We start from the raw sequence: 18,282 nt of genomic DNA on the forward strand, positions 1-18,282 counted from the left end.
TAACATCGGATTCAGCTAATGCGCCGACGTTGATTGGCCAGGGACCGCATCGCATGTCGTAGAAGTACGGAGCATACCTACATACATGCTACTTACACACATACATACATACAGGAGGAGGCGGCTGTCACGTTTGATTGGTGCCTTTACGGGTCTTGCGCAATGCATACACACGGAATACATACGTGCGTACATACATCCGTACATTCTGTACTGTACTGTACTGTGATGCCGGCGAGCAGGATGGAATAGATCTCATACCCTCCCTCGCGAGTGTGACAGCGATCATGCAGAGCTTTTCCTGCCATGCGCTTTGCTGCAGCTCCGTACGGAGTCACACATACTCCACTCCCAACGTACATATGCAGCCGGGGCGGATTCCAACCCGACTATTGGATGCCGGACCCGGGGCACGGTTTCGTTTTCTTGTCTCGTTCTATGCTAGACAGCCGGTGTGGCCTCGGAAGTGAGACACACACATACGTATAGTACAGTACAGTACAGTACAGTACAGTACAGTACAGTAAGTAGTAACCCAGCTCAGAGCTCTCGGCTGCGAAGCGAAGCGAAGCGATGTCTTTTTGTTTTTCTTCCGCACAGCTAGCTGCTCCGTAGGTATTACGGAGAATCGACCAGTGTTCTTTCTGGGTTTGCTCCAGTCGAGACACGATGATGATAATGATGATAATGATGATAATAATGATGATGATGATGATGATGACGATGATGGGCGTTGATTAGTAGCGCGTGCGAAATGCAGTAACTCGTGCAAGAGCGGAACTGTACTTACGTAGGTTGTTATTAATAAAGAAAAAGAATTTAAATTTTTAGCCTCAACGTACGTATTTAGTCTCCAGTCTCAGAGTCTCACGAGGTCGCTTGCAAGATGGCCCGAGACATGCAGCTGTCAGACATGAATGTGCATCTGCAGCGTTCTTCGGGATGAAAACAAAAAAAAATAAACGAGCGAACGAGCGGACGGCGCGCGAGAGACCCCCCCTGTCCGTTCGCGCTGTCCATGTAGGATTCCGTACCGGATCCGGGCCACTGGGTTAGATCGAGTGGGAGAATCCGTGCTTGGATCAGATGGAAGAAGCCCGCCGAGGAGGGCAGGTGGTTCGATCCCATCGCAACCGGTTCTTGGAGGTGGGTGGGTGCGGAATGGTGGAGTCCACGTACACGGCGCGGTGCCACATATCTACGTACGTAGTAGGTCTGGATATCCGGATTTGCATCTCTGTAGCGGGAGTCGGACCTCATGACTTTTGGGGCCCTTTCTGAAACGTGGGCGAAATGTGTCTGTCCCGCCCCCCCAAAAAAAGGAAAAGAAAAAAAAAAAAAGGAAAAAAAAGGGGGAAAAAAGGCGCAAAAAAACCACAATATCCAGGCGGAGATGTGGCGAAAATCGCGGAAAATTACCACTTTGATCGCGTGCATCCTAAAAAATGTCAGAGCCATAGTGGTAAAGTTTACCTATTTGTAAAGGACATTCTCAAAGTATCGGTACGTCGAGTTTTCATATTTCAATTTGTTTGAATCAGGGAAGCATTGAAAGAGCACACATGTGGTTCTGAGCGCCTTTGAGGTAGAGATCGACACCCCCTTCTCAACGACATTGATTAAGCGAGGTTGTTGGAAAAAGGTACCAGACAGTTTCCTATCGGATTTACTACTGTACTAGTAGAACAAATTAGATCGCCCACTTTAAGTGATGCGCGGGTCTGTGTAGGAGGGAGCGGGCGGGCATCGGTCTAGGTCCAGTTGTAGTTAGTAGTACTTGGTACTTACTACTAGTTGGTCTCGAGTCGGCTAAAGGCTGATCTGCCGAGACGCGACCCTGGGCCTGGCTCCTGGGAGGTGACGATCTGGGCAGTGGGCATCGGGACCTGGACCTGCCTAGACCTGGACCAGGACCTGGACCTGGACCTGGACCTGGACCTAGACCTAAACGTATCAAAAAGCTCGGATCACGTCCTACCATATATACCCGTCCCATAACCTGCCTCTGTTATAGGTTTATGACATGATATGATATGATAAGAATGAGCGTGACCATTTGAGACGGGACGACTTGCTGCTGTAGCATCGGTGGCTTCGGCCACTGAGGCGAGTGGAGGAGCGGGATCGGGGGAGTGAAAGCGTCCGTACGTTTCGCCTAGCATAGGAGTTGTTGTTGTAGCGGGCTAGACCTGTAGCAGCAAGCCTCTGGTGAGGTGTACCGGTACTAGTCCTGTCAAGGGCTGTACGCACGGGTGTAGTACTACTACTACTACTAGTATGTAGATTACCACGTACAGTAGTAGTAAATTCCCAGTCTCATCAGCGGCTGCGGCAGTTCTCGTCCACGATCCCTCGGGGGATCTGCCGTGTGCCCGTTCTCTCTTCACGCTAGGTACTGTACGTGCTGGGGAGTATCTATAGCATGGCAAATATACGTAGTAGGACTAGTCGTGGCTGTACTAGTACTGCTATTACTATGTACAGTAGTCTACGAGTATAAGTACGGAATCACCCCTGACACGTTCTCAGCCATGCCGCTGTCTTGGGTGCTGGCACTTCCGCACATTTTAGCTTTCGGAATGGGCTGACAAAAAACAAATGGGCTCTTCTTGGGTTCATGAAGACGGGGATCATTGATTGCATACTATCTACTACGAACAGTTGATTGTTGGAGAACACTCTCGCCCCTGAAGAGGGGGGAGGAATGCTGTCAGACTATATATACTACGTACAATGCTACAGTGATTCATTGATACGGTACGGTAGTTGATGTGGGGATATCACTGATACAGTACAATTATACTACCCGCATAATGTACCCTGTAATAGAGACTCGTATAATGGTCGATCCTGGTAGCTAGTTCGGTCGGTAATCTATAATTCAACTAGATTAAGGCTGAAAGGGGATAGCACTACTAGCTAGTACTAGTAGCTACAGTTGCGCGTCTGGGTCCGTCCGCCACTTGAAGTTTGGTTGACTCGCCAGGCTCCTCCGTCCAGGACGCTACTACAGTACCTACTATAACTAATTATAGAGAGTACAGTGCACTAAATACTCCGAGTGTGAAGTATATGCCGGATCGATCGGCCTTTTTAGGTTTGACAGCCCTCCCTCTCCCTCCCTCTCTCTCTCTCTCCCAGACCCAACCGATGTCACCGCTCCAAACCCACACCAGCCTAACCATCTGCTAGGATTTCTGGATCGGACCCGAAAGCAAGATAGTACTACGTACTTGTACTAGTAAGAGTCAAACAAAGAAGTTGTACGGTAGTACTACTAACGACGTGCCGTGCGGAGCCCAGTAAAGTCCGGGTATCGGCATTGTACTACCCATCGGCACTAGACTTCACCACAAATAGGTATTGTTTATTTACATCGCCTACACGTCAGGCAGTTTCGCCCATCATCTTGATAGGTACGTAGTAGTATAGTGGAATATGCCATCTGATCTTTCCAACCGTGCATGCTACTGCTGTTGGCTGTCTCGCCATCTGCTAGGTAGTTGTACTGTTTTCCTTTATTTACTGTATTTTCATCTCATACCTACACACGGCACAGCTAACTAGACAGCTCACTAGTGACTACCACATACTGCGTACAACCAGTGCCCAACCTGACCTCCTACGTACCTTACGCACTTTCGCTCCCTCCCCCATCCCCCCGAACAAGTCCCTGACTCCACCGCCACCATCCTTGCGGGTGCATGGCCCCGACCCTGCCAGCCAGTCTGGGATCAGATCGAGATCTAACATGATCGAATCGAAAGTTCGAAACTATGCCGGCTGTGTGTTGCCTTAGTACCAGGTTAGATGAGATGAGACGGAGACGACACTCGTGAGAAGGAGGTCATCACCCTCTCTGATAGCCCTGGTGTTTTCTTAAGTGTCAGTAGTGTGTGATATTGACATTTGATCGTCGTGATATTCTTGTTCTCGTCCTTTTTCTCCGAGTAGGACTTTGAGGTTATCGCTGGCCCGGACGTATCGTAGGTTTCTCTGTACTAGTTGTGCTGCTATTGCTACTGCTACCGCTACTGCTACCGCTACCGCTACCTACCTACTACTACTACTACTACTACTACTACTACTACTACCACTTGCCTCTTCGACTGGTGGCTTGGCCCTACGATCCTTCGCATGTGCAGTTACTTTAATCAATGACCGGTAAGGTGTGCTTGTGTACAGATATGCACGTACTACTACATAGTAGTAGTAGTAGTACGTACTGTAGTAGCTGTGGAGTCTAGATGTCTCTCCTTCTTCTTCCTTCAAAAAGCTAATCCCTCCCCTCCCTCCTCCCGCCTGTCCCACAGAACTCTGCCTGTGCATAGAGTTCAGGTCCTCTCCGTTCCCGTCTCAACCCTCGTGGACTCATCGAAACAGGTCAGGGGCACATCGCTCCCCCGGTTCGTTGCCGTTCTGTATCATAATTATCTGGACTCTCGCCGATCTCTCCATATTGCCTGGTATCCGTCTACCGTTCGTCGCGTGGAAGAGAGTCTGCGCCTCTCAGCCCATCCCATCGTGGGCTCAGAAAACCACCTCTCGTCCTGTGCGATTCTGCTCCCTTTCCCGGAAAACTCGACCCATCGACCGACCTACCTATCTCTTCTTCAACCATCGTGTCAACGATAGCTATACGACGCACCGCAAGCACAACTACCGCAACCACAGCAACAGCAACAGCAATCACAGCAACAGCAATCACAGCAACAGCAACCAAAGCAACACCGTCGACAGAAACAACATCATCGTCGACAACCCAAACACCTTTAGCGAGCTAGCTAGTCGAGTTCATTCTTTCCCGAGCTATCAACCCTGCCAGCTATTCAAAATCTCGCCAGGACAGTCTTGATCCCGAAAAGAAGAGTTCCGGCTCTCTTGACACTGCCCCCCCTCCCCCGCCCTCCTGCTTGATCTCCTCAGCAAGCCCAGTGAGTTCCACCGTCTACGACTTCATCATCAACTGCCATCTCCGCTCTGGAACTGTCTGGTCTCGGTCAAGTGTCTTGTGTCAGCGAAGCGCTCGAATAAGCTAAATCTTGAGATCTGAACCAGGCTCTGATACCGAATTCGATTCTGACCTCGTCTGCACCTCCCACCTCCCACCTCCCACCTCCCGTCGACGGCGCGAATACACTGTGTATACATATATATATAAATAATCATACGAGGCTGCATTGGATTGGATTGAGCTGTGCTGCCTTTCTTGGGAAGCTTTAGAAGGCCGAGTCGACGTCAGCAGCTGGATTGTTTTGCTTCCTTGTTACTCGAGAAAGCTGCATCTGCCGAGAGTTGGTTCAAGGGCCCCCGTTCACCGTTCACCGTTCACCGTCCACCGTTTACCGTTCACCGTTCACGACCGCTACGCATTCCACAAAGGGCGTCCACGACACTAACACCAACACCAACACCGATACCGATACCAACACCAGCACCCCCCGCCACATTACTCGAGGCGAGACGAGACGAGCCGAGCTGAGCTGGGCTGAGGCGCCAGGCCAGGCCAGCGTCCTTCTGGTGGGTGAACCGGTGCGACGGTTACGTGCATCGGCAACGGCAACACCACGATATTGTCTTTTCTACGCCTGCCGCACACGCACGTTTCCCGAACCTCTGATCGGCGGCGACAGGAAGCCCCTTCGCATATATCTTGTACAATGGCGCCACCAAGCAGCCAAAATAGACAGAGGTAAGGTACCGACCTCTCTATCTAGCACTCCAGCCAGCCGCCCGCCCTCCTGCCCATCTGCATCCACCTCCACCTCCATATCCACCTCCAGCTCGATCTCCACCTCGACCTCCACCACCACCTTCGCCTCCTCCTCCTCCTCCTCCTCCTCCTCCTCCTCCTCCTCCTCCTCCTCCCCCTCCACCTCCATCCTCGCATTGCTAACAACCATTCCGCAGCGGCGCCAGCAATCACCCCTTCGCCAACCGCGGCGTCGAGCCCATCACCGTCACCACCACCGATCGCCCATACCCGCCGACCATGGCCACGTCGGCAGGGATCAGTCCCACCGCCTCCAGGTACCAACAACCCCCTCCTCCATACTCCTCCGGCTGGTCAGCTCCCTCCCTCGCTGGCCTCATGTCCCCGACAGACTCTCGACGTCCATCAGACTACCGGACGGAGTCTCCTCGTCCCCTCTCAGCATCACGGTCACATCCGCATCGGCTATCCCTCCCCTCCATACACGAGGCGCTCAGCAGCAGTGGATCCAGTTCGAATGTCTACATCTCCCCCGTGTCTGCCTCCGGACCGCCGTCGCACCAGGTCGCATACTCGCCCGGGCCCGAAGCCCCTCGATCATACCCGCCGCCGCCGTCTCAACCGACCCCATACTCCCAAAGGCCCGAAACCCCTCGATCGTACCCGCCGCCGCCGGCTCAAGCGACCCCATACTCCCAAAGGCCCGAAACCCCTCGATCATATCCGCTTCCGGAACAGCCACGGTACTCGACGCAGTCTGCCACTCCACGTCTGCCACGGCCCGCATCTCCTCCGCAACCAGTCCACCCCGTTCACTTCTCCCGACCGGAGCCAGCTCCATTTCCCGAGCCGAATAGGCGCCCCTCGTTCTCCTATCGGTCAGCCGTTCAGGCTCCTCAAGATCAGCCCGCCATGCCTCGCTACGAGCCCGCAAGACACGAGCCGGATTCCAGATCTCACGACCGAGTCCCGCAGGATTATGTCCAGCGCCCTGCGCATCAGCAACCCACATACGCGTACGGTCCGCCGTACCGCCCCATGTCTCCTCCCCCTCCTGCATCCCATCATGGTCCCGTCTTCATCCCGCCACAGTACGATCCTCGAGAGATGGAAACGAGGTGGGCCAGAGACGAGAAGCGAGAACCGACCGCTGCCTTCAGGCAAGGATTGAAGCGGCATTTCGAGATGTACAATTTCGAGAACAACCTCGCTTCGGTAAGTCGAAATCAACCTTCACCTCCCTCCCTCCCTCCCTGTCACGGTAGACCTAGCGAGCAAATGCTCACGTCACTACAGATCAACAAGCTCAGCTCCACCATCGCGGCGTGGGCGGCGCACTACAACGCCATCCTGAGCGAACAGCAACCCTCCGCCATCCTCGTCCCAGACCGCATGCCGACGCTCGAATCCGTCGACGAAACCATATGCCAACAAGAAGCCCTCTACCACGCGCTGGAAGAAATGCGAGCGATGATAGTGGAGCAGAACACGCGCCTGCACCACAGCATGAACCCAGCCGGAGGAGGCGACTGCGACGACGAATCGTCGTACGGAGACGACAACCACAACATCAAGGGACCCGATAGCAAGAAACGTCGCGGGGTAGGTCGGATGTCCTTCTCTCGTCAGTTTTGTTCTTTTTCCAGTCGTAATTGTCCTGGAAAGAAAAAGAAGAATAAGAAGAAGGATTCTTGCTAACCGTCGGTGACCAAATCAGAAAGTCGCACCTCCAGGACGCTGCCACGCCTGCAATCGTTCCAAAACGCCCGAGTGGCGCCGCGGTCCCGACGGCGCACGCACGCTCTGTAACGCGTGCGGCTTACACTTTGCCAAGATCACTCGCAAGCACAAGGCCGAGATGGGGGCGGCGGCGACGCTGCAACAACAGCAGCAGCAGCAGCAACAACAGCAGCAGCAGCAGCAACAGCAACAACCCACCCAGAACGTGGATGTCTTGCCGCCTGGCCGTAGTTGAAGGCCGCCCTTGGTAATCGATTCTACTTTTATTCTTTATTTTCGTTGGAAGTTCTTTGGATGAGTTCTCTCGAGCGTACGCGACCTACCTCGAGGCAATCCGCTACTAGCCGAGCATCACCGCTCCGAGAGAGAAAAGCAAGCCATCAGCATCTCCACAGGTGTCTGTTTGTTCATCCTATCCATTTTCTTCTTATATTTACACACACATTTCCATTTCCAACCGGCGTTTTCGGTTCGCAATCAATCAAGCTCGGGTTGGATGGGACGGTCTATGAAAGCTCGGCACAGGGCACGGGGGGAGGGGGGGTGGGGGTGGCCATCATGGTCTGGCGTTTCCGGCTTGTCATCTGTTTTATATTTTATATTTTCTCTCTTCCCTCTTTCGATATCTGTCTGTACCGCTTTTTCTTTTTCTTTTCGCGTAGGGGGAGGAGGGGAAGGAGGGAAAAAAGTAGGAAAGCCAGAAAGAAAGCCCGACGCTGGAACCACAGAGACAGATAGGGATAGGGAGGGAGCCTCAACAGTTGGCTCTGTTTGTTTGATGCTGTTTTTTCATTCTCTCTTTCAGGATACATGAATGAATGAAAGGGTGGTATGGGGACGGGTGGGTTATCATTTCGAGATGGGGGGAAGGAGCCAAATATCTTTATCTGCGAAGCGAAGCGAAGAGCACGAAAAGGAAGAGTATGCTTATATCTATCTACCCACCCACCCTCGATGGCAAAAACGAGTGTGTATCTAGTCAGTAAGCTGGCCGAGCCTTTGAATCTTTACAGACAATAGCGATAGTAGTAGCAGACAAGAAAAAACCAGGTATCTATCTATCTATTGGCAGCTCAAGTCCGCTGCTCCTTTGTTTCTATTTCCATGCTCGTTCTGAGGAGGGGGAAGGGGGAATTGACTTCCGCCCTTTGTTCTACGTGGAATCTTGTGTGTGTGCGGATCATGTGTGCGAATCATGTGTGCATATAACGTGTGCATATCGACAGATCCTGAAGAGGTAAGTAGGTAGGTTAGAACACGTTCGCCGATGGTCCAAGTTCAAAAATCAGAGAGAGAGAGAGAGAGAGAGAGAGAGAGAGAGAGAGAGAGAGAGAGAGAGAGAGAGAGGGGGGGGGTCCTCCTCGGTCGCTCTGCTCCCATGACCATGTACCTAGGTAGTAGGTAGGTAAGGTAGGTAGGTAGGTAGGTAGGTAGGTAAGGTATCATCATATCGATGTATCTATCTATCTATCTATCCTCTTACTACTCTTTGTCAGGCGTGCGTGGAGTATGTTTTTTTCTTTTTCTTTTTTTTCTTCTTTTTTTTTTCTTTTTTTTTTTCTTTTTCATTTTCTTTGTTTTTTCTTTTTTTTTTTCTTGACCGTCTGTCTCTCTTTCTTGACAGGCTATGTATATTCCACGCGCGTTCCACACATGCTACGCGTGCCACGCTTGTCACGCTTGTTACGCTTGTTACGCACGTTACGCTTGTCACGCATGTTACGCATGTCACGCATGTTACACGAGGAGAAGAAGGAGGGGAAGAAGGGAAGAGGGGAAGAAGGGGAGAAGGGGAGAGGGGAAGAAGGGAAGAAGAAAGGAAGAAAGGAAGGGGGGAAAAAAAAAAAAAAAAAAAAGGAATAAAAAAAAAAAAAAAAAAAAAAAAAAAAAATACAAAAACAGAAAAAAAAGAAAAAAAGGAGGAGGAAATCAAGAAAAATAAGAAAAGAAAGGAATACAAAAAAAAAAAAAAAAAAAAAAAAAAAAAAAAGAAGAAAAAAAGAAAAAAACCCCGGCTCGTGGGAGGATGGATACGAAGGGAGGCCCGGTGATGATTTCTTGACTGCTTGCCTTGCCTTGCCTTGCCTTGCCTTGCTTTTCTTTTCTTCTTCCCTGGCGTGGGTAGGGAAGGGAAGGGTGGGGAGGTGGGTATACTACTATAGTATAGTATAGTATAGTATAGGTACTACACTATAGTATACTGTACTATAGTATACTACACTATACCATCCCATCCCATCCCATCCCATCCACAAGCGAAATGAAATGAAATGAAGCGAAGCAACGCAAAACTAAACAAAACAAGATAAAACAACTAAGCTCTTTCTCTTTCCATCTCGATGATACGTAGTACTACGTAGATACTATACTATACCGTCGTACTGCGCACACATACCCGTCCTAGACCAGACTAGACTAGACCAGACCAGACTAGACCAGACCAGACCAGACTAGACCAGACCAGACTAGACCAGACCAGACTAGACCAGATCTCCCCCCACGTTCTGCCACACGGGAGCCAGCAAGGGGATGATGGGGGGGGGGGGGGGGGACTGCATGAGGAAGGACTGATCGGTTAGTTGATCGGTTAATCGATATAAGGTTAGGTAGGTAGGTAGGTCCTTGTTGGCTTCTTTGGGAGGGATGTACGTATGCACTATGTATGTATGCTGTATGCTGTATGCGGTAGGATGTGAGATGAGATGTATAATATAAGAGGTATAATATAAGAGGTATGTATGATCTCAGATGTATGATCTCAGATGCCAGATGTGAGATGTGAGATGTGAGATGTGAGATGTGAGATGTATAATACAGTACAAGATGTATAAACTGAGATGTATAATCTAAGATGTATAAGATGTATAATCTAAGACTTACGATCAAGATTTATACGTAGTAATACTACTATGTGCCCCCCCCCTCCACCACTTCCCCCATTTTCCCCCATCTTCCCCCATCTTCCCCCATTTTCCCCTAGCCGCCCCTCCCCCCCTTCTCCTTAAGCGCCCCATCACAAGCGAGCGAGCGAGCGATCGATCGAGCAATCGATCGATCCATCTCGATCCATCTCGATCGCCGCCTGATCCATCATCCATCATCATCCATTCACCCATCCACGCACGCACGCATCCTGTTCTTCTTCTTCTTCTCTGGCGTAAGCGTAAGCGTAAGCGTAAGCGTAAGCGTAAGCGTAAGCGTAAGCGTAAGCGTAACCTTAACCGTCTTTAACTACGTATCTCTACTTAGTAGTAAGTACCGTCCGTACCTACCTAACTCTAAGTAGCGGCGGCGGCGGTGGTGGTGGGGAGCTTTTCCGTCAGTTGGTTGGTTGGTTGGTTGGTTGATGAATGCGTGTGTATGCGTGTAATTTCGAGGATTGAGTGATATCATCTACTTATACAGGTGAGTAGGTAATTTAATAATTAATTGGATGGTTGAGTTGAGTTGATTTGATTTGATTTGATTTGATTTGATTTGATTTGATTTGATTGATTGATTGATTGATGAATTAGCCACTCGATTGGTGGATGGATGGATGGATGGATGGATGGATGGATGGATGGATGGATTGGTTGATTGGTTGATTGGTTGATTAAGCGGTCAATTAATACGATACGATACGATACGATGCGATACGATACGATGCGATACGATACGATACGATACGATACGACACAGCCACCCACGCCTAACCTAACCCCACTCGTCTTTTGGATGTCGGATTTTTGGTTGACTTTTTTTTGTTTACTTTTTTTTCTTTTTTTAGGTGGATGCTTTGCCGCTGCGTTGGGGCTTGGGTTATGGATTTTTCTTGCTTTGGTGTGTTGGTTAATGGGTTGTGTGGGTTGTGTGGGTGCTGTGTGAGGGAGAGCGGGCGGGTGTGGATGGACAGGGGTGGGTGTAAGGTAGAGAGTATAAGGTATAGGGTAGGGTAGGGTAGGGCAGGGTAGGGAACAGGGTGGGGTTGGAGTGAGTGACTGAGTGACTGAGTGACTGAGTGACTGAGCTGAGTACTACGGCGAGCACGGGCCTGAGCACGGGGACGGGACGGGACGGACGGACGGGCGGCGACGGGTAGCTGAGGGATCGATAACGGATTGGGGGTTTGATGGGGGGATAGGGTTAGTGGGGTGGATAGGGTGGATAGGGTGGATGGGGGACGAGTTGGATAAGGGACGAGCGGACGAGCGACGATGACGGTTGTGTGTGAGACGGATGCTTCGTTCGACGTAGTGGCGGAGGGAGGGTCAGGGGGGTTATTGAACTGTTTTACATGTATTTGTATTGATTGATTGATTGATTGACTGACTAACTAATTTATTAATTAATTAATTAACTGACTGACAGATTGATTAATTAATTGACTGACCAACCGACTAACTAACTGACCAACTGACCAACCGACCAACCGACCAACCGACCAACCGACCAACTGACAGATCGATCGATCTTCATGCCATCTCTCTACCACTCACTACCCAGGTGATGCTCGCTTCCGGCTCCGCTCACAGCAAGACCCGCCGTCCGTGAGGGCGTGGAGGGCCAGGCCAGTAGTCGTGGGAACGGGCTCCGGAAAGGGGAGGGGAACCCACCAATCGGTCATCCACAGTCCACAGTCCACCGTCCACAGCTACCCATCCACTCGCGCATCCCACGTTTTTGTTTTGGTTTTGGTTTTGGTTTTGGTTTTTCGAGCTCGTTCTGCTCATCCACGACCGGACAGGAGTCGTCGTGTTTGACTTTGGGCGGCCCGGATAGGGGACTCCGTCATCGATCTGAGAATCTACGGCTAGCAGTACTACTACTACTACTACGTACGTACTGTACTGCTACGGTACTACGTATCTCCCGGGGCTGCTGCCTTTCCTTCCGAGCGTGGGGGGTGGGTGGGGGAGGCTCGAGGTCAGATAAGAAGAGGCCCGGCCCGAAAGTCTGGTCGAGGTCGGCGATGGTGGTGGGGATGGCCGTGGGGTCGGCCACCATGGGGAGGGAAGAGACGGAATGAGCCGGCGCGTGAGCAGCGTTCGATGGGTCTGCTTTGCTTTGCTTTGGCTTTGCTTTGGCTTTGCTTTGGCTTTGCAAGGGCATCGCATGACTTTATCGAAGTTGTACTTATCTACTACTACTACTACTACTACTACTACTACTACTACTACTACTACTACTACTACTACTACTACTACTACTACTACTACTACTACTACTATCTCCTGCTATCGATGTTTACGGAATTGGGTTCAGCCGGGCCATCTTCCTCCGGACCACAGCCTCGGGCTCGTGGTCGCGCGTCCCCGCCCGGTACGCCACCCCACACGCCGTCCGCATCCCGCGTCGCCCAGCGGGGGTGGAGGTGCAGATCCGAAGATACGGAGAGATAGTAGTATGACTAGAACGACTAGTCCGACTACCGGTAGTACAGTATAACTCTGCGAAGAGAGCGAGCCCTGCCCTGGCCGCGAACGAGCGCCGGGCCGGGGCCGAGGGCAGAGGGCAGGATAGACCCCGTGCGGAGCGCCAGTGGCGATATTGCGGCTCTGGGGCCGCGCGGATCGACATCCCTGAGGCGCTGCGATCTATCGGATCTCCACCCATGCGACGCGATGCCATCCGATCCGATCTGCACGCGATACAGTACAGGACGTGGTGTCGTGTGTCCCAAGTGCGTAGTCGTGTGTCGGGACGCAGAGATCGTTCCCGTTGCCGAGAGGGTTGCCTGACTCGGCAAGCGAGCGACATCCCCGTGACCGAGTCCAGTGGCAAGCAAGGGCTTTGCGCCCGTCAGAAACTGTATGTACTGTACTACGTAGATAGTAGGTACTACTACAGTACTGTACTACTAGTGCGACGGACTGATGGGGGGGCTCAACGGGCTCTGACATGGTTGTATTTGTAATAGAGGGGGACGAGGGGGGACGGTCCCTAGTCCGAACTACCGTACCGGACGGGGAAAGCCCAGCCTAGCCCAGCCCAGCCCAGCCCAGCCCAGCCCAGCCTTCACCAACCCCCCGCTGGCAACCCCGTCTCTCAGCTCCGTCACCTTCAGTACCATCTCCTCTCTTCTTCTGTCTCTCGTGCGGCGAGACCCAGTCAGTGACAACTACCTACCTACGTAGTACCTCGCAGTCCGTACTGTCGCAGTATCCCCGCCGGCTCAGACCCACGGAGGTGCGGCGTACCGCGCTCATGTACAGTACCGTACCGTATCCCCCCTTGTTTGACCCACTACCGACCGAAACCAGCTTCGTCGCGCCATGAGTGCTTTCGCGATCCTTCGCTTCACTACTGTATACTGCACACTGTATGTATATCTTCCGATCTCCCGCGCGCGGCTAGGTATCAAGGATGCGTGGAAAAAAAAAAAAAAAAAAAAAAAAGAGGGGTCGACGAATCTGATTCTGGTGCGCTTACCACGTCAGAGGGGGTATGCCAGGGCGGTACCGTACCGGGCTAGAATGGTGGAATGGTGGAATGGAAACTAATAGGAGATTTACGGAACGTGAAGATGGATATCCGTCTTAGATACGTACATACACATACATACACATACACATCTATCTATCTATCTATATATCACATAATCACCCCCCCGCAACTCGAAGCGCCAAACCGCAAAGCCGCTCGCTCGCTGCCTCGCTGAAGCTTTGCTCGTTCTCTATCGCAGCTTAAGACGGCGGGGTGGGGGGGGGGGGGTACCGATCGGTCCACGACCGCTGGCTGTGTTTCCGTACGGACAGATAGACAGAGAGAGAGAGAGAGAGGGAGGGTACTTATAGGAGCTTGGTTTAGCGAGTAGGTATCTACTGTACTGTACTGTACTGTACCTACTAGTAAGACGTACGTACGTACGTCCTAGGCGTAAGTCAGTCAGTAAGTAAGTAAGTAAGTAAGTCAGTCAGTCAGTAGTAGTAGTATTACTTATTACGTACACCCTTGAGGGTGCTTCTAGGGTTCAGTTTCCCATACTTAGTACTCCTACGTACGTATATTCTTTCCCTCTCTCCCTGTCCCCTGCCACTTAAGAGGACGTTCTGACTTTGCCCTGTACGTAGCGCGGCGTTGGTGCCGTACCGCGCAGAGTGAGAGTTGATCTACCTGTTCGTGGTTTGATAGAGTGGTACTACGTACAGTACGGATAATATATAAGCTCTTCTTGGACTTATGCAGTGAGCTTAGATTTCCTTTTTTTGGGGTAAGTGGAGATGGTAGGTTGGTTGATGGATGGATAGATGGATAGGTAGATGGTATAGTACTGTACTGTATTTAGTGTAGTGTAGTATAATACAATACAATACAATACAACAGCACTTCCCAAACCACACCTCCCGTCCACGGCACGGCGCGGCACGGCGCTCCGCAGGTAACGGTAACGGTAAAAGGTAAAAGGTAAAGGAAACCCTCTGGGATCGCTCCCGGCTTTCGCTGCAGGTACTACTACTAGCTAGCTAGGAAGGTATGTAGGTAGCTGTACGGAGTGTTTTAGTACTGTAGTGTAGTGTAGTGTACCTAGGATGATGTCCTTGGAACGGGAGACGGCTTTTGTGCCCGCCGAGTCTGGGAGGGGGATGAGAGGGTTGGAGGGTTGGAGGAGTTGGGGCTTGCTTTTTATTTTTATTTATTTATTTATTTACTTACTTACTACTGTATTGCGTACTTACTTACTTACCTACTTACTACTGCTAATGTACTGCGTACTTATCGTACTGTACTATAACCACAGCTACATTTTTTTTTTTTAAAAAAAAAAGCCTTGCGTGCTAGCTCTAGCTCTAGCTCAAGGTCAAGGTCAAGCTCAAGCTCAAGCAAGGTTCTGATACCTTCGAATAAATAGCTAGCTAGTAGTATAGTAGTACTACGTCCGTTGTAGAAAGGCTTGCTTATCCAGCTCCGAACCAAAGTAAACCAAACCCAACCCATCTATCTATCCTATTTCCCACTCTCTATTTCCCACTCTCCTCCAGCCTTCACATCTCGAAACCTCCTCGTGAAGCTAGCTAGCTAGCTAGCCATAGAGACTACAAACGCTGGATATGGAAGACTGCGAGATGCGATATGCGATAATAAAAACAAGAACAAGAACAAACAAACAAAAAGAATTCTTTCGAATCTTGAAGCTCGTCTGAAAACTTCGAGTGTGGTTGATTTATATGTATTATATATATATACAAGCAAGTAAGGAAGGAAGCAAGGAAGCAAGCAAGCAAGCAACCAACAAACCAACCAAAATGAAAAAGAACCTCAAGCAGTAGCAGCAGCAGCAGCAGCAGCAGCACCTAATCACAGTCCTTCCCCACGCGGTAAATACTATACCAACTCCATCGCCGGTCGTGGACCGGTCCTCCTCTGCACCAGCGTGCCTCGCAAGTGTATTTCAGCCGGTAAGAGTGGCATCGGCATCGGTTTCTGGTTCCTGGATTCTAGATTCTGGATACTTCACAATGGTCTAGATGGAGCGAATGGAGTGAATGAAGAGGATTCCTTTCACTGTATACGATGAGAGGACACCGCGGCGACGAAGAGCCTGCGCCTGCGCCTGCGCCTGAGGGTATCTACCTACGGTATGCTACCGGTTACGCTCAGCGAGGCTGGCTTGCTTGCTTACTTACTTATGTATGCGTGCGTGCGTGCGTGACGGACTGACTGAGGTGGCCTTGACTGGAGCTGGGTCGTGTCGATGTACCGGAGCGGTAGCGGTGGGAAGCAAGTAAGTAAATATTCTTGCAGACTTGATTATTCCCCCGTACGGATACTTTATTTTATTTTATTGATGAAAACGCGCGGTTCATGAGATACCTATAGGAGCTAACTTTTTTCTTCTTCTTCTTCTTCTTCTTCTTCTTCTTTTTTTGCTCAATTACGCTTTTGGGAAGGCTGGTAAAGCTGTGTATTCAAAAGAGTGATGTATCGTAAAGCTCTAGTAGTAAGAAAGAAATAATAGTAATGATGATAATGATAATGATGATAATAATACAAGTACTTCCACGCGGTCTGAGGTCTCACAGCTTTCTTAGATGGAAGCGAAGGAGCTCCAACGTTTCGGTCGTGGTCTTCTGGACGTGATTGATTCGCCCGGGTGTCTTTCACGAATAAGAGACGGCGGAACAAGGGAGTTACATAGAATAATACAACTGGCTTGTCCCCTCTTGCCTCCTCTTCTTCCTGCCGTTCAATTGGCGTCACTCGTTTGCATTTGACGTTAATCAAAGGTTCAATATAAGACCTTTCCGCAAATATCACTCACTGAATGGAAGGTTCGACTGACTTTCTCGCTCGGTTTTAAGCCTTTGACAGACCACGTTAAACTCTGCTAAGCTGATTGTCGGCGAAGGTGTAGCACGTTTTCTCTTCGGGGCTGTCGATGAAGAGAAGGCCAGAATGTTGACGCTCAGATGAAGACTTGCGCGTGAGAAGAGATGACGCCTCCCCGTAGATATCCGGGATGCCATCTCGGGTGTCTTGTCCATCTTAGGCCATCGACATGAGCTCGTCTAATCTTCGAGATGACGCTGTGCTTAGACCATTCGCACCTATACATACATAGATATATATATACACAACCTTAAGGCCGTGTAATGTTGGGTGAAGTCGGCTGCGTGCAGAAAGCGTTTCCACGAGATGGAAGCGAGATTCGGGATGAGAGATAGAGGTAAGAGATGAGACCTGGGGTCGCACTGTCGCTTTAGTCAAGGACTGGTCGGAGTAGGGAACGAAGTGGCGAGCCTTGCCTTGCCTCGCCTCGACCTTATTCCCGATGTTCCAAAGAAAGGTCCAAGAAAAAACATCGGCAACGCAGTGTAAGTGGCAGTAGGACAAGCCGGACAGACGTTGATCCCATGCCCCATTCCCTCGTGATCCGACCGGCCATCTGCATGCATGCATGCAAACCTGCATGTGCATCGGAATCTTGGTCTTTATCTGTCGGCGCCGCTACAGCTGTGTGGGTGCACAAGGGAATGGATGACGGACGGCCATCTGCTGCTGGACTGGCTGGGCCTCAAGGTTGAGGTGAGGTGAGATGAGGTGTGGTGAGGCTGCTGCCGTTGGAGGAAGCAGGAAAGCCACACATAACTGCATGCACATATACCACAACATGATATGTATCGTCGTCGCCACCGTACAGGATCGGGACGAGACTGCCTCTGGACCCAAGTGCGTCAAGTGACAGCGAGGGAAGATGTGGTTGCGAACTTGCGAGACGAGGATGATGGTCTGGGTGGGAGAGACTCCGAGCAAATATAACTAATTAGCTGGATAACAGTTCGTATGGTTTTCTTTAGTAACTTCTATGACAGCAGCCGATTTTGGTTGACTTGGACTGCTGTTGACTTACTAGACAGCCGCTCTATGCGGATTAAAATGGCGAGAAGGTCGAGAGACTTGGCAAAGATGAGGCCAACAGACACCAGACTCGAGCGAGTATCTTTGCTTCCCATTGGAAAAATGGCTTCTCTTTCTCCAGCCATGCAATACAAACAAGTACGTCGGAGCCTGGTGTTGATGGTCGAGAGGAGAGCGTCAAGATTTCCCTCGTCTGGCCTCTCGTAATAAGTACCGACAGCACTGTACAGTAAGCGAAGCGACTTCGGGGCAACAATCCGAGAATGCTGCCATGGCTTTACTATCGACTTTCACCCATGTATCACAGACATCATTATTATCATTTGATTTCCAAGCAACGGAACTCAACAAAACGACAAACGTTATTTGGGATCTTGGCTTACTTACTGAAGCGAGAAATCCTGATCTGTTGGTTAGCTAGAGAAATGACGCTATGATTATGGTACCTGACGTTCCTTACTCCACCTGCAACAACACCTGTATATAATCTC

The 18,282-nt window shown here is 50.6% G+C and overlaps 1 protein-coding gene across 1 annotated transcript; it reads left to right on the forward strand.

Annotated features, from left to right (window-relative positions):
- Positions 1-5,660: 5,660 nt before the first annotated feature.
- L3040_000512 (uncharacterized protein) lies at positions 5,661-7,688 on the forward strand (the record flags this gene model as incomplete). The annotated part of the gene is made up of 4 exons (XM_066155187.1): positions 5,661-5,692; positions 5,911-6,928; positions 7,010-7,315; positions 7,431-7,688. 4 exons carry the CDS (start codon positions 5,661-5,663, stop codon positions 7,686-7,688), a joined length of 1,614 nt encoding a protein of 537 aa, XP_066013232.1.
- Between the last annotated feature and the right edge of the window lie 10,594 nt (positions 7,689-18,282).

This window comes from Drepanopeziza brunnea, assembly GCF_022702325.1.
Source record: "Drepanopeziza brunnea f. sp. 'multigermtubi' strain 214-2 chromosome Unknown ctg1, whole genome shotgun sequence".
NCBI lineage: Eukaryota > Fungi > Ascomycota > Leotiomycetes > Helotiales > Drepanopezizaceae > Drepanopeziza > Drepanopeziza brunnea.